The sequence below is a fragment of the Homarus americanus genome, unplaced genomic scaffold (genome assembly GCF_018991925.1).
Source record: "Homarus americanus isolate GMGI-L3 unplaced genomic scaffold, GMGI_Hamer_2.0 scaffold74, whole genome shotgun sequence".
NCBI lineage: Eukaryota > Metazoa > Arthropoda > Malacostraca > Decapoda > Nephropidae > Homarus > Homarus americanus.
In genome coordinates, this window is record NW_024716951.1 from 3,285,042 (window position 1) to 3,311,225 (window position 26,184).

General features: G+C 35.2%; 2 protein-coding genes across 2 annotated transcripts; one reads left to right on the plus strand and one right to left on the minus strand.

The window, feature by feature from the left end:
• Positions 1-2,596: 2,596 nt before the first annotated feature.
• LOC121858636 (uncharacterized abhydrolase domain-containing protein DDB_G0269086-like) lies at positions 2,597-21,150 on the minus strand. The gene is made up of 18 exons (XM_042355167.1): positions 21,027-21,150; positions 19,560-19,628; positions 18,872-19,006; positions 18,220-18,457; positions 17,188-17,253; positions 15,785-16,152; positions 11,141-11,249; positions 10,583-10,651; positions 9,661-9,762; positions 8,975-9,103; positions 8,622-8,717; positions 7,765-7,846; positions 7,226-7,336; positions 6,705-6,847; positions 6,163-6,546; positions 5,695-5,786; positions 4,461-4,630; positions 2,597-4,148 (listed from the first exon to the last, which is right to left on the minus strand). Exons 2-17 carry the CDS (start codon positions 19,625-19,627, stop codon positions 4,507-4,509), a joined length of 2,316 nt encoding a protein of 771 aa, XP_042211101.1. The 5' UTR covers position 19,628; positions 21,027-21,150; the 3' UTR covers positions 2,597-4,148; positions 4,461-4,506.
• Positions 21,151-21,474: 324 nt separating this feature from the next.
• LOC121858638 (mitotic spindle assembly checkpoint protein MAD2B-like) lies at positions 21,475-25,217 on the plus strand. The gene is made up of 6 exons (XM_042355169.1): positions 21,475-21,835; positions 22,387-22,513; positions 22,875-22,993; positions 23,441-23,619; positions 24,070-24,238; positions 24,439-25,217. Exons 2-6 carry the CDS (start codon positions 22,501-22,503, stop codon positions 24,580-24,582), a joined length of 624 nt encoding a protein of 207 aa, XP_042211103.1. The 5' UTR covers positions 21,475-21,835; positions 22,387-22,500; the 3' UTR covers positions 24,583-25,217.
• The last annotated feature ends 967 nt before the right edge of the window (positions 25,218-26,184 follow it).

The following is a 26,184-nucleotide window of genomic DNA, read 5'->3' on the forward strand; positions in this document are numbered from 1 at the left end:
ACTGTGTGTGTATATATATTTATAACTATCAAAATTTATATATATATATAATCATATAAATTTTGATAGTTTCATTTAAGTTACAAAAATAATACGCCGTCAATATTATTCATGGTGAGTGGGAGGAAGTAGGGAGCGAGCGGTGTGAGCGGAGCGCGGTGTGTGGACCCCTTAGATTGCTCTACGTCACTCAGCGCGGGAAAACTCAGTGTCGCAGTAAAACTCAGTGCCCGCCGTTGCTACCCTTGACTTATCTCTGATGTTATAAACTCTAGTTCATATGATTTTCCTCCATACAATACCGAGGCTCTAAAATGATTGTATGGGCGTAAATTTCCTTCTAGAACATGAAATACCGGTGTTAATCGACCGGTTTTTTCAGATATAGTTTAGAAAATTCAATAAGTCTAGAAAATTTAAGCCACAATTCACTTCACATGGATAGTTTAGCTACCACTTATCTTCGTCCCCCACAGAACTGATCTGATCTGACTTCCTGCCTCATTTACACTATTGCAGGGTCTCAATTGTTTCCCTTACTATTAACAACACAACATACATACTGTATATCGTTTCTCACTCTTGATTTACTTTTTCATTTTTGTATTTATGGTTATCATTATTATTGTTTTTTTTAGAATTTTTGTATTATTATAATTATATTTTCGCCCCTAGATCCTGATGTGGGACCGGTGACCTGCTGGGTGGACTAATCCCCGTAAAAAAAAATTACGTATATTTAATATAAATACTGTACCAGCTTCACATCCCATTTAGACACCAATAGTTTTAAAACATGTAAATTAATTCCCAATATTTATGCTGGAATTGATAAAAATGGATACAAAATCCAATAGTAACTAGAGGCCTCACCTGTGCATTACCTCGACCACTCCTCCTGGTAGAGTGACTCGCGCCACTCACTGGGCCTTTTTAAACCTTTCAAACTCCTGCGGCGGGAGTATCAAAGGCTTAAAAAGGCGGGAAATGTATCATATACAAATATGTACGTATCTCAAGAAATGTTGATCAGTTAGATATTAAAAATCAATTTAATAAAATATTTTGATTACTTGGAAACAAGTTACGTAATTAAAAATAAAGAAGTCAATGAAATGAATATGATGAAAAAAGGAACCATGATATCAGTCGCCAACGTAATCATTAATATATGCTAATAACAATATATTTAGCTAATTTCATTGAACGCTGTGTCTCATTATCATTTAACTTATATTTTTAAAATTAATTGTCAAACTAAAATGGCCAAATTCTCCCATGTCAAGTTATGAGAAATTGGCGCCAAATTCACGGTAAAACGATGACACTGAACACAAACAAATAATGTGGCCCACCTTGATACTACAGCTTTATATGTGGCCTACCCTGACATTACTACCATTATGTGGCCTACCCTGACATTACTACCATTATGTGGCCTACCCTGACATTACTACCATTATGTGGCCTACCCCTGACATTACTACCATAATGTGGCCTGCACAACATTACTACATAATGTGGCCTACCCTGACATTACTACCATAATGTGGCTACCTGACATTACTACCATAATGTATTTCTACAACATTACTACCATAATGTAGTTCACCTGACATTACTACCATAATGTGGCCTACCTGACATTACTACCATAATGTGGCCTACCCTGACATTACTACCATAATGTGGCCTACCTGACATTACTACCATAATGTGGCCTACCTGACATTACTACCATAATGTGGCCCACCTTGATACTACAGCTTTATATGTGGCCTACCCTGACATTACTACCATTATGTGGCCTACCCTGACATTACTACCATTATGTGGCCTACCCCCTGACATTACTACCATAATGTGGCCTACCCTGACATTACTACCATAATGTGGCCTACCTGACATTACTACCATAATGTGGCCTAACATTACAACCATAATGTGGCCTACCCTGACATTACTACCATAATGTGGCCTACCCTGACATTACTACCATAATGTGGCCTACCCTGACATTACTACCATAATGTGGCCTACCCTGACATTACTACCATAAGGTGGCCTACCCTGACATAACTACCATAATGTGGCCTACCCTGACATTACTACCATAATGTGGCCCACCTTGATACTATGGCTGTATATGTGGCCCATACAACATGTCGGAAGTTGTCTCGTCTGTTTACTCAGGGTATCTAAGACCAACCGGCCCACCTAGAAAATGTCTCGACTCCCAATAAGCCAGTCCATCACTGTTGATGTGTCTGTGTGTGATAAAATATTTATATTATAAAAATTCCAAACTCTGCAAATCCGAAGATGCGGATGCTCAGTGGATGTGACATCCATCACTAATTTATACCGTAAAAACACATTCTAATTGTTATGATGAAAATTGTAATAAGTCATCATTCTCTCCACTAAAATCACCTACATCAAGAACTCATCGTCTGTTTATCTTTTAGTACAGGTGTACTGTACTGCAGTTACAGAATGAATGCCAACAAAGAATATAATATTCTGTGTTACCTTTAATTAAAGCCACCCTGTATGAAAAAGCTTGTATGAAGATAACAATATGGATAAAAAATACTTTTTTCTTTTACTTGTCATTTATTTAGCACAGTGGAAAAAAAATAATGAAAGTAAAGGAATTATGGGAGCATCTAAACAGGTCTTTGGTAGCACCCGAGCTACACACAAAATTATGATGGCAACTTATTTATGCACATCAGTCCTGTAACACAAATCTGATTTAATACTGGTTAGCACTTGCTGATTAATTTTGATTGACTCATTGTGAAGTCAATGGTTTATAACTTCTAACCACAAAACAATGACCAACAAAATGAGAACAAAATCAAAAGAAGTGTGTCACATTTGATCAAGAAATGCTAACCAACATTCAATCAATCCAGCATCATGCAATTTATACATGTAATGTACTGCACATGCTTTAATGTGCCATGGGGGAAAATTTTAAATCTGCCTATGTTATGGAATATATATATATATATATAAAATTCAATGTTTTACCCAATACAATGGATAGTTGTTACAAAACAAGAGCAATACTGAATCTATTAGTCTTCAATTAATGTTTTAACATAGACACATACAAGTGCAGCAACTCCAGCTATAGGTTTGAAAAAAGGGGGGGGGGGAGGGCAATGAGATGACTTTACTTTACTAGCTTTTGTTAAGAATATATCATTTAAAATAAGAAACGAGAACAAATATCAAAATTCTGAGAGGTCTTTGAATGATTCGTCTTCTTCAGATGGGGAAGAACTAAAGAATCCCTCTGATACACATTTAAGTATTACAAGACGAACCAAAATAAGAGGTGATCAGGGTACTGTAACTGGGTCACATTTCTTGTTTGACTACCTAATCAAATTAATTTGCAAAGATCTTAAGTAAATTTCAGCCATTAATGCTTTCTTGTTGATATCCTTTACCACAGATAACTTGTACACACACACATCTGCTTCTTGACATTGAGACAATAAGAATATTTGAAAATGTGAAAACTGTATCTTAAAGACAAGTGTAATCAGAACTGCCCTTAATATTAAAGTACATCATTGAAAAATCAGGTTACAGTGCATCTTACAAATACTGTATGTATAAAGGCATGTATACATATTAATTTTTAAGCAGGGCTGTATGAACTATATTTCAAATGTAAAGCGATATACTTATATCTCGATAATTATACTCTGCTGTGCTTCACATTACACTAACATTCCTCTGCCTTTCTGGTGAGGACTACTGGCTTGGTAACTCCAGTTCACTCATCAAAGTGGATATGTATTATGATCAATGCAAAGATATAAAGCAAAAGTTTTAATATAATTTCTTTAGTTATTTTATTTAAATCATACTGATAATTTCCAGCTAAAACACATTTCCTTAATATATGACCCTGGAGAAAATAAATCAATCTTTCCTTCATTCAAAAATTGAGCAACAAACCACTCCTTCAGAAAACAAAAAACAATCTTTCAGCTACAATGCCCTCAAATTCTCCTTCTGTTTTTTCTTTTTTTTTGTCTTTAAAAGTTGCATCATCTCAGGGTGAAGTACTGCAAGATCCTTCAGCTTCAACCTCTTCCATCAGAGCTTGTTCCTCAAGATCAGCACTACAGAAGATAAAAGATTTAAATAAACACATGAAAAATCCTAAACCTTTTAACTGTTATGTCTCTTTTATGAAAACAGCCATTATTTAATTGCGTGCCCAACTTTTGCATTAAAAAGATAAGAGGTTTCATTGTACTTGGACCCAAATGATCTCTTCCATTCTCTCCACATGCTAATCACAACCTAACTCTACAAAAAATTTTGAATACATACTCAATACTCAGCTGCCCTTTTAGCAATCTTCTCATTCATGACAATATTTAAAGTAAATTGTCTGCAAAATTTAGTTAACACATGACAATATAACTTACCAGTACACTTTGGTTCACATACAATGCGAAGTATCCATGTAGGGTTCTATTTTTTCACCCCACGGCCCCTTCCTCTCCCTCCTCTTCCCCTTCTACCCCGAGGTGTGGCGACAACTTCTGGAGGTTTCACTTCCTCAGCAACTTCCTCTTTAACTGGTGCCTCATCAACACTGAGAAAAAATTGTGTAGAATTTACGAAGTTTATTATGCGTTACCTATACTGTACTGTGCTGCACTAATCAATTTCAACTTTTACATTTTAAATTTTTTCCTCATATACTGCTTTGTGTGTCTTTTTCCTTTATCATTTAATTTAAATCAACCAGCCCTGTATATAGGACACTCAATATAATGGAAATCAACTTTATCAGACACTGACCACCCACCAGATCAGGATACTAAATATCGGCATGAATCTGGTATGTCTGATGCTGGTCTGATTACCATTTATGCTTGTTTCCATGTGCTGGCATCCCTAACCAGACACTTTCTCCAATGTAGCATCAGCCAGTCTACACAGAGTGCACACAGTCATATATGAAAGGCCACTCTGGTTTGTCTACATGTTCACACTTTTATTCTCTAAAAATTACACCAATACAGTATTTAAAGTGGTGTAAACAAAACTTCTTGACTTTCCAAAATCAGAAGCAAACTTCTCCCACTCTTTCTCTACCTTCAAAGTGTAAAATCAAATAGTAATGAAACCAATAATGAGAGAAAACTATAAAATTTTTACCACTATGCTATGCAACGCAATCAAGTCACGACATACACAAGATCAGAATGGGCGGACAGGGGCACACAAACATGCCCGTTCTGCTTTGAAGGGAATATTAGGTCAAAAGCCATGCTATCCAACAGCACTCAGATACTGTATACACAATTAGTACTAACATTGTAACACTGACCTTCCACCTCTGACCTTCAAAAACTAATATAGGTTAAAACTTTGAAGCATCTGTGGTATAAGTTTGGTCAACACCCAATTACTTAATCATATGATGTGTACATAACATTGATAAGGATAAATGGATGGACAGATATAATCAACCTGTGAACTGATAGACAACCAGTAATCCTGAGAGAAACTGAACAAAAAAATCACTTAAAGGATCAAGACACAAGACTTAAGAGCGTTTTATGGTAAAGGTGTGACAAACTGTCTTGATGAAGGTGCACTCAACAAATTTCTCTATGATGCAAGTGATACCAAGTCACTCAGCTTACTCACCTGTCATTTGTTACCTCCTTCTCTGATGTTTTTTTGGCTTCAACAGGTTCAGGTATTTTGTTCTCTTCTTCTGGCTCTTGTGACTCCTCAACCTTAAACAAATAAAAGAAATGGAAAAAATGAATAAGACAGAGTGAGATACAGTAGTTGGACGTCAATGGCCATTTTGTATTTTAACTAATAACGTAGTAAAAGAGGTGAAAACAGTTGAGAGAAGTGTTAGTTCAGTGAGTATTAATATGGCATACACATGGGAGTCGAGTCTAATAGTGCTATCGGGAGACACTGCTCGAGTAAACGATTCAGGATCAGAGGCACAAATACTAATGGGTCAAGTCTAGGGGAAAATAAGTTTCAAGATATGGGCAACTTTTCAGGAACCTAACCCATCCATTTATCAAGAGATGCTACATATCTCCTTTATTTTTATTTTTTAATCACACAACTTATGATTACTGTGTAACTAACCTTTTCCTCTGTTACATTCTTATCACATATTTCTTCTTTTTCTTTGACTTCTGTGACAGGTGTAATTAATTCCTCATCTACCATTTCCACATCCTCCGGCTCTTCCTCCTCCTTAACATCAACTTCCTCCTCCTTAACGTCAACATCTTCAACTTCTTCGTTGGTTTGGTCTTTGGGAGCCGTTTCATCTTGGTCAGTTTCATCTTGATCCATTTCTTCTACATCTTTATCCTCATCTTTGTTTTCTTTGTTTTTTTGTTCATTTTCTTTATTTTTTTGTTCATTGTCTTTGTTTTTTTGTTCATTGTCTTTGTTTTTTTGTTCATTTTCTTCTTCTTCCTTCTTTTTTTCTTCTTGTTTTGCCTTCTCAAGCCTCTTTTTTTCCTAGGATAAAGACAATTAATAAATGTACACAAATAAACTTGTTTACTCTTTAAAAAGAATAACACCCACACTAAAATGAGCCAAAACAAGTATATAACATGAAAATAATAATTAATTCTGAGCTATCAATGGTATAATTTGTTAAACAATTAACTAACCTCCACAGCCTTCAGATGGGCAACATAATTATCATAGTGTTGTTGAGAAGAAAAATGGGCAAGAGTCTCATTGGCAAATGGTATTGATTTGCTTGAACATACAGTGCAGTAGTAAAGTGACTTCTTGAATATGAAGTTCATACCTGAAAAGGACAAGATATATGTAAAACTTTTAGCCATTATGATTTTACAGTACAATACATTATTCACTCACCAACAACCCAACCTGTCTTTAATATACTGTTGTCAACTCTGCTACTCTAAATTTCCAGGAATGTTTCATATTCTTTAACTTATCTTTACATACAGTATATCTATAGTGTCAACACAAGTATAGTATTTCACCATTAAGATCATCAACATACTTCTACAGTAACTTATACAAATTCTGGAGTTGTGACCACCACACAAAACCAGAGAGGAGAATAATAACATCATTAACACAATAAATGGGTTGAATAATATACAGTAATTTAGAGTTAGTGGATAATAATACTAAGAAACACAGCACCACAACTTACCAATTGGTGTACCCGGGTCATATATTGGGATTTGATTTGTACTAAAGACATTAGTGTGTCTTTGGTTCAGCCTCAGCCTTTCCACAGCAACATGTAATTTTTTCAAGGTTTCTGTAAGGCAGAATCAAAGAGAATTGTAATTAATATTATTTTTCTATACATTTTTTTTTTAATTTCCTATCTTACTATTCTAAAATTATATTCAATTATAAGCACCATAAATATTAAATAATACACCCACCCTGATGCAGGATTACCATCAAAACACCTGCCTTAAAAGCCAAAGAAACTGGGTTTTCCTTAAACAGGCAGATTAATTTCAGTGACATCAGGTGGAAGCTTTAAGTTCTAGAAACAGGATGCTAAAGTAGACGACCAAAATTAAGTTAAGCTGACAGAAAAACAAATGCTGAAGCACATTGATTGGTGCTAGTAATGGGAGAAAAACTGGAAATTTATAGAATAAAAACAGAGGTTATAAGTGCTAAGTGAAGTTGTGGAGACCAGAATGGAGGTACTGTACATGGAGAACATATTACCGTGTTCAGGAATTTTGGCTTCTTCTGGCTTCTTAGCTTTCATAGCCTTCTCTAACCTGTTCTGGTCTATCGTTGCCTGCCTCTGTTAAAAAAAGCACAATTATTACAAATTAAGCATCAGCATTTCCATCATCAAATTTATGGAGTCAGTCGGTTAAACTCACTTACTCCTCTAAAAAAGCCCAATATGGAGTGATGTCAAATAATGGGTTACATCTCAGGCTAAATAACAGGTGACATCTCAATCTAAATATTAGGTGACAATTTGAAGCTGCAATGAAGAAGCAAGAGACACAGTCCATACCCAGTTTACACTTCAGAAACCAGAAATGCTTGGTACCCGAGCCATTTTGGATAAAAGATCATTATAAAAAAACCCAATATTTCATTAAGCACCAAATAATATACAGTACTATGATAATTATAAACAAATATATAACACATATACATAAATGAAATTAAACTAATATAATAAACAAGGTTAATAATAATAAAAAAAAGTAGTGATCATGTGTGATGCATCTTGTATACCTATTGTCAAATGCATACGACATAATAAAGATGGACAAATCTATTTCCAACAGGTAAATTAATTTTTTTTTAGTCTTGTATTGTAGTTTTCTTACTTTATCTACCAAATCATAATACTGTATAAAGGTGAGTATGCAAGTGTTCTGTTTTATCTTCACGATCACGATATAGTACTTAATAAAATTAGTTGTTCTGCAGTCTACAATCTTAAGGAATCTTCTCTGTAAGTTAGGAATACTAAATGTACAGTATATAAAAATAGAAGAGTTATATTCAATACCTTTTATGCATTAGATTATATGTACTGATTCCTATTAATAACATACCGTCAGGTGAAGGAACGAAAGGCGATGTTTTTCCAATTCAATCCTGTTCTCAAACCAGAGACGACACGGTGAGCATTTTGTGTAGTTACTGACCATCTGAAATAAATGATAAATAACTCTCTGTACTGTGACATCTGCTAAAATGCACACAAAATATTGAGAATTCTAAACTATACATATTTTATCATCACAAATTACAATGAGTCCTTTCTTAACCTGATTCTCAATCTATATTGCTCAATCAATGATACAGGCAAGGCAAGGTCAGCAAAAACCCTTGTTTTTTTGGGGGGGGTTTTTTGGAGGGGAGTATATAAGAGAATTTATTTTTTTTTAATATAGACAAAACTTACAGAGTGTTCTCGAGTTTTTGTGTGTTCAGCAAGGCTTCCCATAAAGGGGCACTGACACTTGGTACACTTCATGATGCGTCCATTTGTACCCTTCCTACGTAACTTCATTAGGTTCCTCTGGGCAGCCAACTGTTCAATAAAGACATGAGAGATTTACCACTTATTAAATACAGACACTTATATGCATTTTGAATGTAACAAAATTAAATTACCATAAATCTCAACTTGCCAACAAACATTATACATCAGAAGTGGGCCTCTTATCTCTAACTACTGTACTCTCAAAAGAAATATTTGAAATCTCATGCTATAATAATTTTTGCTCATCAACTTGTTTTATTAAAAACTCTGATGAACAGTTTCATTGTGAATACTAAATTAAATTGTTTCTTTGCAAATATGAGCCTAAGATCCATTCAGAACATTATGAAGCATTCAATACATTATAAAGACTTCATAACATTGTTCCCAAGATATTCAGACTATACAGGTGTATCTGTATAATAAGCTGTGATTGAATGGAATACAAATTATATATCCTTACATTGTGTAACTTGAAGGTGCACTTTAGCACAGGAAGGTAAACAAGGCTAACACTATATACCTTATCTACACTGTATTGCCAAGTAGAACTACCTTACCACGTCATTCACAAACTCAACAAATGTACTAAATGCGTTAATCACCTTGGACTGAGCCCTCAGGAACTGAAGAATAGATACACCTTTCATATGGAAAGAACGCTCCATCTGTTCATGGTTCTTGCTCTCCAGATGATTCCTGAAGCTCTGTAAGAACAAAAAAAAATATTCAGTGAGGATAACAATACTACAGCATAGTATGCTACATTAGAGAGGCTCAACCATATTGTACACCTTAACATAATTTTAAATGATAACAATAAGACAAATATGAATGTTGATAAAGATGATTTTTGAGAAGTGAAAGTGCATTATGGTCAGATAAAATAAAGGGCATATAATATCAAATATTTCAGTAGCATTTCTAAAAATAAAAGAATGAAAGCTCAGACTATGATGGGAAATACTAAAGTTTCTAGTTTGAAGATATACGGTATAGCAGGAGAAACACTGTAAATTGCATTAAAGGATCAACTAAGGTGTGTTAGGAAGAAGAGTTCAGCCTGATACAAAGGTATACAAAGGCAAAATAAAAGGAACACCCAGAACAGCACAGAATGAACAAGATGAAAAAGGAATAACTAGGCAATTAAGAACAAAATACAGAGTAGGAAAAAAGTAGCTGACACTGATTAACACAGATAGATGGGACAGTACAAATATGTGGAAGGGAATGAGGAGAAAATATGTACACAAGCAAAGCAGGGACAGGAGGGAGGAAGGTTACAGAGTGAGGTTAAGGGCTTAAATAAGTAAAAAGAAATGCATCTAATAACACTCGGCATGTGTGAAATACTACTACTGAACGAAGAATGATTCTCGTCACCCTAATAACAGAGATAAATGGTTTGTTGAAGTGAAAGAAAGTGGTAAGAAACAAATAAAAAATCCTTACTTCCATAATATAAAGTGGTTTAATATTTTACAAAACTAACTCACCTGAATTAATATATCATAAACCACTTACCTTAATAGAAGTGAACTTGTAAAATTGGCAGAAATGACACCTCAATGCTTCTTTGGGAGTTGAGTGATCCTAAGAAAAATAATAATATATCAGTCCTGGGAATTAAATATTATATGCTGGCTTTCAAAACTGTACTGTTTCAATTAATGGTTACTTAACCCTCTGAGTGCAACAACAAATTTCAAGTCTAAGCATTGGCTAAATTTTGACCTAAGTTTTGTCACCAACACCAATGTAGTTTTATATCCCAAGAACACATCTCTGGTATAAAATAGAGGACTTACTCTTTCTATAAAACAATAATTTCCTCCCAACTGCAAATATAATTTATTGTTCTTTAGTTGACCTATAATAGTATTAGTTCCTCTTTCACCACCTTAATATATTTCCCCGAAAATACTGCCTCTATAGTTTACCTTAATATCACTACTATTTCCTAAGTTTACCTTCAGACACTATCTATACCAAAGCTTCATTTTTATTCACTCAAACCCAATTTATCCTGAGTGATTATGGGAGGCTGAAGGACAACACAGGTAAAGATGTCACACTCCTTACTTTTACTACTTTCTTAGATGTTTTGTCATCAGTCTTCTGGTCATCTTTCCCTGCCTCCCCTTCTGCTGCATTCTCCTCACCACTTCCTGCCTCTTTTTCTGCTTCATCACTGAGAATATAATCTTGCATTAATAACTTATATCTCTTTTACAATGATAAAATGCATAGTCAATGTTTAAGAAAATATAAAAAGTGGATAATGTCAAATATCAACATTATTGAAGTTACAAGTTCTGGAGCAATATATATATTTCATGCATGTAAAGACTCATTGGTAATAAAGTATTTATATTTGGACATAACTCACTGGGTAGAACTAGAGGTAGGCAACACATAGTGTATATTACATGAGAGTAAATGATGAAAATGGAACAACGATGCAGTTGGATCAGTGAGTATGTGATGGTGTCTTCACGTGGGTTTAAGGAGTATTGTAAGGTAATAATAGGAGAATGATGACACACTGAAAATTTATTTGTAGATATAATAACACTGAGTGCTAGAGAATAATGAAATAAGTTAGTGCATAGATACTTTAACAAACTAAGAACATAGCCAAATTGACACAATTACTAGGATTTTATATACTTTCCTTGGACAATGTTCACGACATTATCCACTGTCAAAGAAGCCTCTTGGTCCCAAACTTTTTAGGTCACATACTTTATCATTTCATGAACATAAAAAAAAAATTACCAAATTTGTAATATGGTTAGTTTTTAATACATACTGTATATATATATATATAAATATTTTCTTTAACTTTTACTTGTGCTCTAATACTTACTTCTTTGATTATTGCCCACTAACTTCAAATGAAACTCCCAAGTCAAAATTGGTCAAAGGTAAGATCATACTCTCTCTCTCTCCCTTCAAGGTCAAATAGTAGCTTTGGAGGATAAGCACTTCATTTACAAAAACTAAGCAACTGCCTTAAAACTCCAGGAAAGCTTTTTACAGATTATCTCTACAAGATTCTTGTATCTATGTATGAGTGAAATCAATCAGAGAAAGGGGATCAAAGGGTTTCAGCATTAAGCTAATAACTTTTAAGCTTTTAGGTTATATTCAAGCTTCTAAAGGACAAACTCTGAATAAATCAGTGATTTGTAAAAGTACCATCTTTGACACAGCCTTTCAATTATTTGATTCCTTATGACCATTTAGCTGCAAGAAAATTTCAATTATTGCCTTTAGTCGCTCAAGTGAGACTGCGAAGGTCAAATAATATGTATTGTTGATAAGCATTAAAAGTCAATCATATGCCTGTTAATGTAGGAATGAAGGCATGAAAGACAAAATCCAGTTTCATGGCCAATAGGACAAGGTGAAATGCCTGCAAAATTTATCACCACTACCGTAAGTGCCCCTCTGGTAGATCACCATTCCTCGCAAACCTGTAATACTTAGCAGGAGGACACATCATCCATGATGACAGCTATTTTATGCTGCCAGCAGTCATCACATCCAGTCAAACCAGGAGTCTATAACTCTCAGAAAGGCTCACAAGGTTCAAGCTGCTCAAAACATAGGTTCACATTCCAACTCCTTCATCTATAAAGCCTACACGTCCTCACTGGTTATTTATCATACTGTATTTTAAACCAGACTCAGAAAAGAGGTTATCTTGCCTCAATATGCACACTCCTAATAGAAATAAAGCATAATAATATGATTAACATGGCTAATTTCCCCAAGTTGCCGATCAAAACACTTTATACAGGTATCCCTCACTCTATGAATGGGTTAGGTTAACACTTGCACACTGCCTTATTTATAACAAGTATCCCTTCAATGCACGGTCTAGTTGTGACCTTCTTGCAAGGAAGAGCCATGCTGAATCTTTTATTTCTTTGGATAGACTTTTCGGCAAATGGTTAATTTTTCCTATAAAACTATCTCTATTCTACGTACAATTTTCGTATATCAACATAAAATATGAGAAAAATAGGTTTCAGTTCCCAACGACAAAAAAAATGGTTCAGAAACAACAAAATAACCTACCTAACTAATGTAAATTAGTACGCTTGATATATATATATATATATATATATATATATATATATATATATATATATATATATATATATATATATATATATATATATATATATATATATATATATATATATATATATATATATATATATATATATATATATCAATGCACCGCACCTTGCTACCTACACTCATTTACGTCAACTTTTATGTAGCGTACATATTGTCTTTAACGAGGATACTTGAGGGTTTTAAGAAATGGGTAAAATTATGTAGAGTACAGTACATATTGCTTATGAGAACAACACTTGCTCACTGAATACTGTCCAGTGGTCTAATGAGATATGCTGTAAGCCTGACAAGAGCTACTAAGTGTAAACATGCTGGGAATGGCAGGAGGGACCGGGCGATGCCGCATTTACCAGGTTAATTTATGGATCCAATATTATATTCTCGAATGATCAGCCTCTTATGGTGTATGAATCATCATTATTAATATAACATCTTAAATAATAGAAAAAATACAATATATAATTTTTAATTAAACTTGAAGATAAAAGTAAAAATAAGCTGTATCAGAAGGTATGCACTCAGCAAATCAGTTGACAAGAGGATAATTAAAACATATTGTGCCATATAGTATTTGACATGGAGATGCATTCCTAACATTATTTATTACCTAGACTACAGATGTGAACCCCCAATGATTCATAGACACAATCACAAAATAAAAGATATAAATCCGGATTCATCCCCATGAACACGCCTCCCACTGCCATACAATACAAGTTCCCCAACAATGGTAAGTTCTGCCAGGGGACTAAAAGTGCATAATCTTGCAAGGCACTTGTGAGGTTCCATAGGCCATAAAAGGATTTTTCAGTTGACCCCAAGAATTTAAAATTAAAAGACCTTTAAGGCATTAGAACACTTCTTTAACTATCCACCAACTGTCTCTGTATAGTATGTACTTTTTAAACTGCAATCCACTGTTTTAGAGAATGACCAACATCAAGCTATCTCACTTAATACCTTTTTAAACCAAGGGTCTGATGGGTATTAATATGCTCTAATAATGCCAGATTTTTATACTATCTATTTCAACCATATTCCATTCAGTGACCAGTCAACTGAGCCCCAACCAAACCTAGTGTCACAATTGGGACTTAGATCCTAATGGACACAACCAGCATGAACCCAATTCTGATGTTTAGGTCTATTGGGATGAATCCATTTGACCCAAAGCCTTCCAATCCCATAAAATAATTTGATGCAGTGCTACAGGAATAAAGTAAATAAATACTTTAATCATATTAAATCTTTCTTATCTGCAACATCTTACTCCCAAAATGAGTTCCCCTCTCAAGAGGTGATTACAACTGAAGAGCGTCTGTCACCATTCCTTAAAATTATTACTGTTAACAAAATTAAAGATACAAAAAGAACAGACTCACCCAACTCATACTAAGATCAAAAAATTTACTTTGTTTGAATATTCAGACCTTTACACTGTTTATTAAGCTCAAACATCAATGGGGTGTACAACAGATGATAAATGGCAAGGTTGAACACAATTTATCATGTTAGTGAATAGACAATGAGTACAATAAACTTCAGCAGAGTTGCTAAGGTCTGGGAATATATTTAAATATATACAGTATATAATATCTCTTGTACCATTTCCCCACACTGTGTGGGATGGTAACCTCTTCACAAGAAGTTTTAGATTAACCCTGGGTTTTCACATGACTGGTGGCCAGCTCCATGCACACCACAGCACAGTAACACTCCTTCAACCCTGCTTGGTCATGGGACAGAACCCATTTATCATGGGTTGGGGCCACAGCCAAGTGAAAAGGGGAAAAAAAATAACAGATCTCACACTGTAGAGATGAATTTTGGAAAAATGGAAAAGGAAATGGAAATGACAGCCTCCCTTATTAACTAAATTCCCAAGCAAGTTAAGTTATGAACCATTCGAGTACAGTGGATTTTTTTGGTCCTTTTTGTGTCATTTAACCTAAATTAAATAAGAATGGTCTTATCATATTTTGTAATGATTCTCGGTGCAACATAAAGTATATTACAGCACTATGACACCCTATGTACATGAATGGCATATGGTTGAGATGCAGATCTTACATTTGATCCAAGTTTCTTGTAAATTAAAATACCAAGTATAAATGTAGATTAAAATCAGATACTGCAAGCAGGTTTCCTCAAAAGCATCTACCTAACTTGTAATATCGTAGAATTGATTAGCCATGGCAATCAACCAATCCCATGCCAGTCTCAGGCTTAAAAATAATCAGATTCTCTGATTGAAATAGTTCACCACCACTAGTATCTGCTCATGCTTTACACAATTCTTCAATAGTCAAGCTACATCACTTACACAAATTCAAACAAATTGTTTGGTTACATGGTGATACTGTATAATACATCCTTAAGTATGAATGCTAGATATTTATGCACATTAACTGCCACATAGCAATTCATCAGCATAACTTCAAGGGTCATATTCACAATATTCCATCAATTAGTGAAGGCAACCCATATACTGTACTGTACTAGTGTCAGCCAAGGGAATCCCAAAAGGAACAGGTCCTAGAGGAGTGTTAACAGCACTCCAGGAAGAGAGCTTACCTCTGTTTGGGGTCAGCTGTAGCTGAGGAGCCACCACCCTCAGTTTTATCTCCTTTCTGACCACCAGCTGTCCCAGTTGCTGCTCCTGATGCTGTCTCACCTTTCTTCTTTTGGACCTTGGCATTGCCCTTATTATTGATAGGCTTTCCCTTCTTGACAGTTACTGTCTTCCTAAACTGTTGCTGTGTCGTCATCTGACGACCAGCTTGGCCAATGAAACGGCCGCCCCTGCCACGGCGGGGAGATGCAAAGTTGCCAGCCCGACGAGGGCCGAACTGCTGATCTTGCTGAGGAAACTTGTGGACCTGGACCTGATGATGCATTGGGGGAGCATATGTCTGCCCTCGGTGGCTATCATAACCCCCATCCTGTTGGAGACACTTGCCTCTCAGTCACAACATAAGATATTAAGTGCCCTGCAGGCTTATCCTGAACACAGGAATCCTTCCCACAGTGCTTGAATCACCATATATGACCCAATCATTCAACATGGGTAAACATGTAAGCCTGAATAGGGCTAGAGATTCAAAGCAGTAACTAAAAAGGAGGAGTTACCACACACCAATTCAAGGTTAAGAATAACCTTGAAAAAATCCCCCATGTTAATGGGATTACCTGCTCATACTGGGATATACAGGATTAATGCTTGGATAATATCCCATCAGAACCTTGTAAAATTTAATATTCAGAAAATCGATAGTTTAAGAACCATCACATATCTGATCATACTGCTGGCAAAAGAGATTTGCACCTCTGAAATAACACCCAGCAACAGAACCATTACCTTGAGGCATAATTTAGCCTGAGGTTTCATAAGATTCTGAACTGTCAACATTCCCACTTAAAAGGAAATATTCTAAACATAAATTATGACCCCTTACAATAACAACTGATTCAAGTTGAAAAACTAAAGGAGGCAATTTGCCCAAATACATGGATTAAATGCCACTTCCCATTCACAAGTGCAGCTAAAACAACCAACTAGTATATTTTTGTTTAGCTTAAGGATTTTTTCTCAAATCTCTCCCAAATTTATCATTTAATTAATACAAACCCATCTATTTAAATACTGTGAATGCAAGACACAAACACCATTGTCTGGTTATCTCAATTCAATTACAGTCAGTCAATGAAGTGTTTTCATCAAGGTTATCTGAAGTGTTGACAAGGCAGCAACTTCTCAGCTCAGACCAAGGGTCATACAAGCAAACTCTAATCTTATACTACAGTAGCAGTGATTGAAAGTCAATGACTCTTCAGCCTGTTGAGATTAAGGTATATCTGGGTAAGACCAAACATAAGGTTACAACCTATTTCACTACCAGATGTCTTACAGATTTAATTATAAAAAAAAAAATTGTGAGTTACCATACAAAATACAGACAAGTGTGTTTTCTACTTACCATATCCATACGCCTCCTTTTATTGACTGGAGGTCCACTATTCCAGCCACTCTGATGACCTTCATCCTAATTTTCCAAGATTGTTTAAAAGTGATTAATGCCAGATACAAAATTACTTGTCACTTCCAGATACACATTCTAATCTTACTTAAGTGTGAAAGATTATTTTTTTATATTTAAAATTGCAAACAACTTTGCTGTTTATGCACCAAATACCCAGTGTAGTGTTTCCACACCCTCTCTCACCTCACACATCTTACAACCCACATCTCAGGGTTCCAAACTTAACTTGGCAGGTATTCAACAGTTATACAATAGCTACTGTATTTCTAATAACTTCCCACCAGAGAAGCTTACAAAATTCATTATATTTCCAAATATGCCATTTATTTTGCCATATAAACAGTCGACCATAAACTTTTATGTGCACAGCTTAACACAGTCATTTCTACGTAAAGAGAACTGGCAGAGGGTTGATGGATAGGGCCCAGGTTGAGCAAGACTTTTAGGATCATGATTTACCATCACCTACTAGGATCTTAAGTCTTAATCAATAGTTACAATAGTACAAGATCAATGTTTAACAATAACAAAACCCATGAATTTAAGAACAACATAACAAATTTGTACAGAATATCCTTTTGTAAAGTTGGTATTACCATCTGTTAGGTCAGTGTCTGTCCTCATTGGCCCTGGAAGTATATCATTTACCACAGTGTGCCTCAAATTCACAACGATGAGAATTACTGAGCTGATAAATCTAATAGTTGTTGAGAGTTAGGGTTAGAGAAGGGTATGATAATAATAATTAAAATAATTGGATTAACCCCTTCACTACAGGAATGCAACTTTTAATATTCTATTTGACTAATGCCAGACAATTCAATTCAGCTCAGAGGGGTTACGGGAGCTTATGATAACCATACAACCATACCCATCCATTATGTGGGCTAAAAAGCAGTACAACGGGTACACACGCACACAAATATAAATAATATGCAATAATAAACTATTCAATATACCTGTACTTACTTTTGACAAAACTGCATTCAGGATATTTAATGCAAGCTTTGATTCAGGATTATTCATTTGACTGAGGTGATTAATGGAGCCAACTATGTCTGACGATCCTCTGAACTCTCCCAGAAGGCTTCCACCACCTCCACCACCACCTCCACCATGGGGCATATAACCCCCATGACTCACGTTCCCACTGTTTGCCATGGGAACTACTCCACTCTCCCAAGGGTTCAACATCTGGCCACCATGCCTGCAAGTTTAACAAGTGATAAAGCAGAAATACTCATTTATGTATGAAATAGCATTAGAATCCAGGATAATTTGGGGGGATGGCATCCATGTTAGTCTGTCACAACATAAAGACCTAAACAGTTGTTGTACCTAGAGTGACACCTCATACTTGAGACTTTTATCCTACTTAGTATGAAGGATGGTTGTTGTGTGGAAGGAGCAATTTTTTTTTACTAATAATATGCACTATTGTATTTTATGATATGCTATAAATTTTATTGTTTACCATAGCAATAAATATTACAGCTCATCACCGTGGTATTCAAACTTATGATTCAAGCCAATTTGGGGGAGATTTTTATTATTTCATTTTGGTGCCAGTTGAATGTGAGGGTTACCTGGCACCCAGTGACCTTACACACAGATGTATTACCTGCCACCATAGTCTCCAGAACTTCCCCCTCCGTAGCTGTGGCCATAACCATCACCCTGGTTATATCTGTCTCCCCGACCATAACCTGCCCGGCCCTTGTTACCGCCACCTCTGTATCCAAGACCGCCGCCACCTCTGTTAAAATACAAGTCAACTTAAAACACTTTTTATGTCATATAAAAAACAAAAAATAAAAAATTTAAACTTTAAAATTACACTTGTGCAAATCTGACAGAATGTGTACTTGCATTTTTTTAAAGTTTTAATTATTTAAACTCGGTAAAATAGTAATACAGTACAGTAATATATTAAGACCTTTTGGCATCAGACTCTCCACACAGTTTCCATTTATCATATAAAAAATCCCTAAACAATACACTTGGCCTTCCTCAATATCTAATAAGTTTCTCTCCTTTTTTTACTACTACTGTATATACTGTACACTGCATACATAGCACCAAAGTCAACATCTTGTAATACTGACAACACAAATCTTTTAAAAGGTTTACAATCTATACTAACTTCCCTGCAGCTAAATATAACCAGTACTACAGAGACAGTCAGGACACCGGACTTCAGCTAGTCTACAAAGCTTCACTCCCTTCAGCAGCTGCTCTCTAAAAGGACAGCTATGACAGTACAGCTACATATTTAAACAATTAAATAAAAATAAAAATGCTAATAGTACCTTGACCGGTTCATGCCACCACCGCCGCCACCGGAATTGGGCTGAAACCTTTTCTTGTTGGGAGGCATCCTGAAAAATAATAAAAATAAAATAAAAATACTGTACTCACCAAACCATTAAAAAATACAGTACAGGTTTATGATCTAGAATTTAGTACAGATTATTAACAATCAACCAGAATAGAGACCCTTTTGAATATTCCATGACATATAATGTTATCCATAACTCGGGACAAAAGCCCACTAGCCTGCCCTGACCCAAGCACTTTCCATATACCCAAGTGCTGAGAAGAATCAAAATGTGTAGTGGTAGACTTTTTCTGAATCTTTACTTTTATTTTTTTCACCATTTATCACCTTACAAGCCGTTCGGGGGGCATTTGATCTATCCAGTGTGTCTAGACCAGGCAGGATTCGAACCCCCGACATAATGGTGAGAGATAAGCACAGAACCACTCGACCACCAACACCTTTTTTCAGGTCCGACTAATTACCCAAATGTAGCCAAATGTAGCAGGAATGAAGTCAAATAATGGTTCTAGATGAATAAATCGGACTGCCAATCACTTCTCGACTAGTATTTGGTGTCAGAAAGTCACAAAAAAATTGGAAAACTTACTTTAATCTGAGTTAATAGATCGCGTGCATGTACCGACGGAGCGAGGAATTACCCAAATGTAGTCGCAATGAAGTCAAATAATGGTCCTAGATGAATAAATCGGACTGCCAATCACTTCTCGACTAGTATTTGGTGTCATAAAGTAAAAAAAAATTGGTAAACTTAATTTAATCTGAATTGTGTTAGGTTAGGTTAAGTTAGGTTAGATTAGATTAGATTAGATTAGGTTAGGTTAGGTACATGCACTTGATCTAGTAACTCAGATTAAATTAAGTTTTCCAATTTTTTGTGACTTTGTGACACCAAATACTAGTCGAGAAATGATTAGCAGTCCGATTTATTCATCTAGGACCATTATTTGACTTCATTCCGGCTACATTTGGGTAATTAGTCAGACCGCATTACACCCCTCGACCACCAACACCATTTATCACTCTAGAAATCAATATAGAGTTCTGTGATTGTACTCTACTAAATCAATAATTTTTCTATTCCTACATCACCAGATTTACATAATTCACACAATGACATTTAGCGAATAGAAAAAAATACTCAAAAAACCCATGAATTAATAAGAGACTAATGAATTATGTCACACCACCACCCACTACAGCCCTATAACAAACCTCCAATAAAACATTACACATAATCCCTTACACACACAAGAAATATAAAACCTATACACTGTAAATAAGAATAGATTTAATAACTACGTAAACTTTTATTCTACATGACTCTTGATGGTTCCTGAAATGGCGAGGAGTGGAGAGACATTCCTGAGCATCCATCCCGTTTTATTCTTTATTCGTCATTATTATATATTAAAAACATATACAATGACTGCCTTACCTTATATTATTAGTTCCTTGACAATATAAGCGTCAGTAGTGTGTTAATATGGTTGTAATAAGAGTGTTAATAGAGAGTCACCGGCTGCCTGCGTCCTCCTCCCTCTCTGGTCACCAAGAACTTTATACACCTAATCTCTTACATAATGATAACAAACTTTAAGTCATTATACTGTTAATAAACACATCTTTACCCTCTTGTTTAATATATATTCTTAATCAATTAATATATTATTTTAATTAAACTAGAAGAGGATCATAAAAATTAAAAAATATATTTGTAGTATAATTATGTAGATAACTTTATACTTTCAAAATCATGTATTAAATAAAAATCATATTAATAATTATGTAGTATTTAATGGAATATATTAGTGTTAATTTTAAGTTTAAGAAGTAATAATATCCATTGATGAGTAATATTGATTTTATATTTACACTCCTTTAGAGGCCTCGGGACCCAAGACTATGGAGAGTGTTAACAACCAAGAGAATAAAGTCTAATTCACTAGTTAACGACCGTATTAACCACTTAACAACCTGGAGAAAACTTAAAACAAACCACCACCAATACTGATAATCAACCATAGACCAAAAACAGTTAGATAAATCCATAAAAAAAAAAGTTTAATAAAATCCGGATTTGTTGTTTGTCTATTAATAACAACAAGAGGTTTTATTATCTTTTGGTGTTCACTAACTACTATTACCATGGAAGGGCGTAGTTATATGGGAGAAATGTGTTAAATGAGATAAATAAAGGAGTAATATTGGACCTCCATCACCCCCGTCTTAGTTGAACCATTTGAGGTCAGTGTTAGTTAAGGTCGGTCAAACAACCCTTTTAAATATATATTGGTTGAGTAAAATAAAATATATGATTAATGGCAAGATATAGGTAATATGATAGGTGTTATTAGAGAAAGTGAACCATGTAAGACTTGTTAAGATGCACTAGTTATGGGTACCACTAACACTGAATTTATTTCCCCCATCCTCCCTTCACACCTTTGTCAAACCTAACCTAACCAACCAAACCTAATCTAACCTAACTAAACCAAATTTATCATAACCAAATATAACCTAACCTATCCAACCAAACCTAATCTAACCTAACTAAACCAAATTTATCATAACTAAATATAACCTAACCAAAGCTAACCTAACTAAACTAAATTTATCATAACCAAATGTAACCTAACCTAACCAACCAAACCTAATCTAACCAAACAATTTAGTAAAGACCCCTTAAAAAAAAAACCCAGATTATAGAGGTACACATGTTCTATAATTTACCGTACAAAGACCTAATTGTTCCCAAACCTCAGTTCTTACTGTGTACGAGTGAATTCTTACTTCAGATGGATGGCTGAACAATGTAGCCAAGCTGAGCCACCCTGACCCAGCCGCCGGTGCTCGTCATCGGGAAGGATGGCCCTCTGTGTTGAATTAGATTAACCACAAGCTAAACAGTCATGGATTTTTCTGGTAATAAAAGTGTTTGTTGTCATAAAGAATCAGTAAAACATTTTAATTATATATTATAGTGTATATATAAAGTACAGTACGACCTTGGTTTTGTGATTGTAAAATGTACGGTTAAAGTTAATTTTCTCAATAATTTAGGCCGGCTGGAGTTGATGGCAAGTGCAAATTCTTCCATTAATCAGTCAGTCAGTCAGTCATTTTCCTTCCACAAAATGGCTCCAAGTATCTGTTGTACTGTACTCTACCTGGTTTATTTTGGTCACTCACAACCCAGCATCACTCATCAGCATCACATCCGTCACCAGAAACAACTCGCCACTTTGCTCATAGTTTTCACCGGCATCTTTTAATTCTGTTACAGTGTCGTCTGATATTGTGGTGGAGTTGCTGGAGGTGGCTATTAACTTGATCCTGTACACCAGAGAGATTTACCCACAGTCTGTGTTCCAAAGAAGAAAAAAATACAGCATTCCTGTTCAGGTGAAACTTAATGAAATATATTAATTTAGGACTTTTTGTGTTAGCCTGTAGAGATTGTTTGTCCTGCATTAAATGTACAAACCTATTTTTAGGATTAATTACAGGTGTTTTTAGTACGGCGGTAATATACGTATCTCTCATAACCGTGTCCTGGGTTTAATCCCCACCCTGAGACAGATGTGAGAGGAGTACTCCAGTTAACTCCTGTAGTAACACTGGACAATAAATGTCATGACAAAGAACTGACCAATTTACAAGAATTTGATGAAATCAGTGGAAATTGTCAAGAAAAAAATTCTTAAAAATGTACTTTATCAGTCAGGGTGGAGTCATTATACAGGTTCAAGTTAATTGTAGGTTTTCATTACGTCTTTGTATAAATGCACTAAAGTTTAATTAAAGTTAATACAGTAAGTTATATTAACTTATGTAAACTATCTTCCTCAGATGTGTATCCATCCCGGTCTGCGGTCATACATCAGTGAGTGTGTCGGCTCAATACGACCAGTGCTGGAGAAGGGCGAAGTAGAAAAAGTTATAGTTGCCGTGTTGTCAACTGAGGGAGTTCCTGTTGAGAAGTTTGTTTTTGAAATTGTACAGCAGCCAACTAAACCTCATGACATCAAGTATGTGTTAAGCGTTGTCTGTATTATGCAGGGTGCCTCAGAAAAATATACACACCGGCCTTACAGATTTTTGTGGAGATTTTGTGAATGCTTGTAATATAAGGGCAACATAGTCTTATGTGTTGATGTTGAGGTCTCCCACAAGTCAGGACAATGTTACTGATGTAATAGAAGTGTTCACATGATTGCCACAAAAATCTGGAAGACATTACCTTACTAAATGTACCAGTATTAATTTTCGGACACTGTATCATTATCACCCAGGAATACAGTAGGGACCTAACATGTAAGCACTGACTCCAGAATCAACTAATTTAGGAACCTGCAAGATCTTTGTGTAGAACTTGCTTTCATGTAAACTTTTAAGACTAATATGGAAAAAGGTCTTTCATATGATGTTACCACCTAAATAATTGTGTTTGTACTCATGTTTGTCAACTGATCCTACAGGCAAGACCCACAGTTGTTACGGATGGAAGAGGCCTTGCGAGCTTTTTGTCTCAAGTTGAGCATTAGTGACTCACTCTTGCAACCACTTCCCCCGGGTTGTTCTTTTGCTGTTCATATCCAAGTTCCTGAACATGTTCCAACATCCTTGAGTACAGAGCCTCAGCACCAGGTATGAAGATGACACCTTTCTGTTTGATGCACCACCTCTTGTCATATACAGTACCTGAAGGTCTTTGTCAGATTTTCTCTCTCTTTGTTGTTCCTCATTTTAACCTTTAATTGGTTGATAAGTATTATATTGCTTTATTCACAAAGTAAGTGTTGATTATCAAGAGTAGATCACTTTAATCACACTTGTTGCCTTGACAGGAGTTTCCTTGGGTAGAAGCTGAGAAGGAACAGACAGAGGTGCATGACCCACACATTGTTCCTCTCAAGACCCTCAGGACAGAAGTGTGCAAGATGCAGCTGTATGTTGAGGAGAGCAGTAACAAGCAGGGCTCAAATGATTAACTCTTACAAACCACTATTGTATTATAGCAAAGAAAAAATTTGTATTGAATGTTTCTGGAAAGACGAAACAGATAATGTATAGCCTAAATTTTTCTATTGTTTTACAGTTCTTTTTATAATGAAATTTTGACTGTAAATGACAATTGTAGGTATTAGATACATTTATACAACCAATGGTGCTCTAATATACTGTAATACAAGTCTTCCTAGTTCTGACGTCACTTACTTACATTGTTTATTATGTGATGAGGAAACGTCTATTTATTTATTTATCCCATTGCCCAGTTTTGTGTTATGAACCTTCCAAAGAATATATGAAGTCTTCTGTTCACATTCATTTCACTGGCCACCACTTCTTGCAAGAAAATTTATGATTCTTGTCAGTACAAGTAAGGAAAATATATCAAAAAGCTTATTAGAATTGTGGTGTAAGAACTATTACCTCTAGTATTGACAAAATGAGATAATATTTTTGGGGTAAAGTTTATTTATTTTCGACTTTTAGCTTGCTTGGTTAAATGTCAGAACAAGCAAGTATTTATTTCATGACTTCCACATGTGCCTGATTTTTGTAAAATTCCTAGATATATTCTGTGTGGTATATTGAATGTAATATACAGTATAGTTATACAGTATTTGACTTTTATTTGCCTTTTACTATACTAATGGTAATGAGACGCATCTCTTCAGTGGCGTAGCTAGTGGGAGAACGACTGCCTCCCTCACCAAGACTCACAAAGGAGTTTGTTGGAAGATTTCTCCCTCTGTCAGAAAATGTGATGTGTGAATAACAGACCCGTAAATCTGGGTCAGTGCACCCATATCACATACAGTGGTTCAGCTTGTCTTTCTCAGTCTATCATCAGTTTGACCATGAACTCCCCCGACACAGATAAGCCGAGCTGTAATATAACATTTTCCAGCTCATTGTTACATCCAGTATAGTAATGCATTGTGTGTTCTCTCCTGAATCATTTACATTTATTTAGTAGTATTGTATGTGTTCTGTATTTATACAGTAATAACACTACTGAAGGAGGTGTATTATCATACAATATACGTGTTCATCGTACTTAATTGATTCTTTGTTTATTGTTGTACTTGATAAACATCGATTTTATGGAAAGTTTAGGCCCTATTGTTCTGAATTATAGAGATTTTTCTGTCATATACTGCACAAGAAACTCCTTGATAACATAATACAACTGTACATTGTAATGAAATATAAGTTACTGTACTGTACATGCATTGCAGATCTATATTATTGTTAAATAGAACTGCAGAATATGAAGTACTGTACTGCACAGGTACAGTATATTGAAAGTTGCATCAGACAGTGGGATGGTTTCCATTTTTGGCCTCCAGTACTGTAGGAGGTAGAGCCCACTATATTGTGATCTCCTTTGATGCAGCTTCTTTGTTTTCTTTGGCAGGAAAATTTTCAAAGATTACATTGAACATTTTTCTATGAATCCAAAATCCATCCAAAATAAGTCTTGCCTTGAGCACAAATATATTTATGAAGAAGGGAAATGCATACAATGCATTTTGGATATGATAGGATGATATTCACAGTACTAAGCAAGTGTTGTAATGACTCCC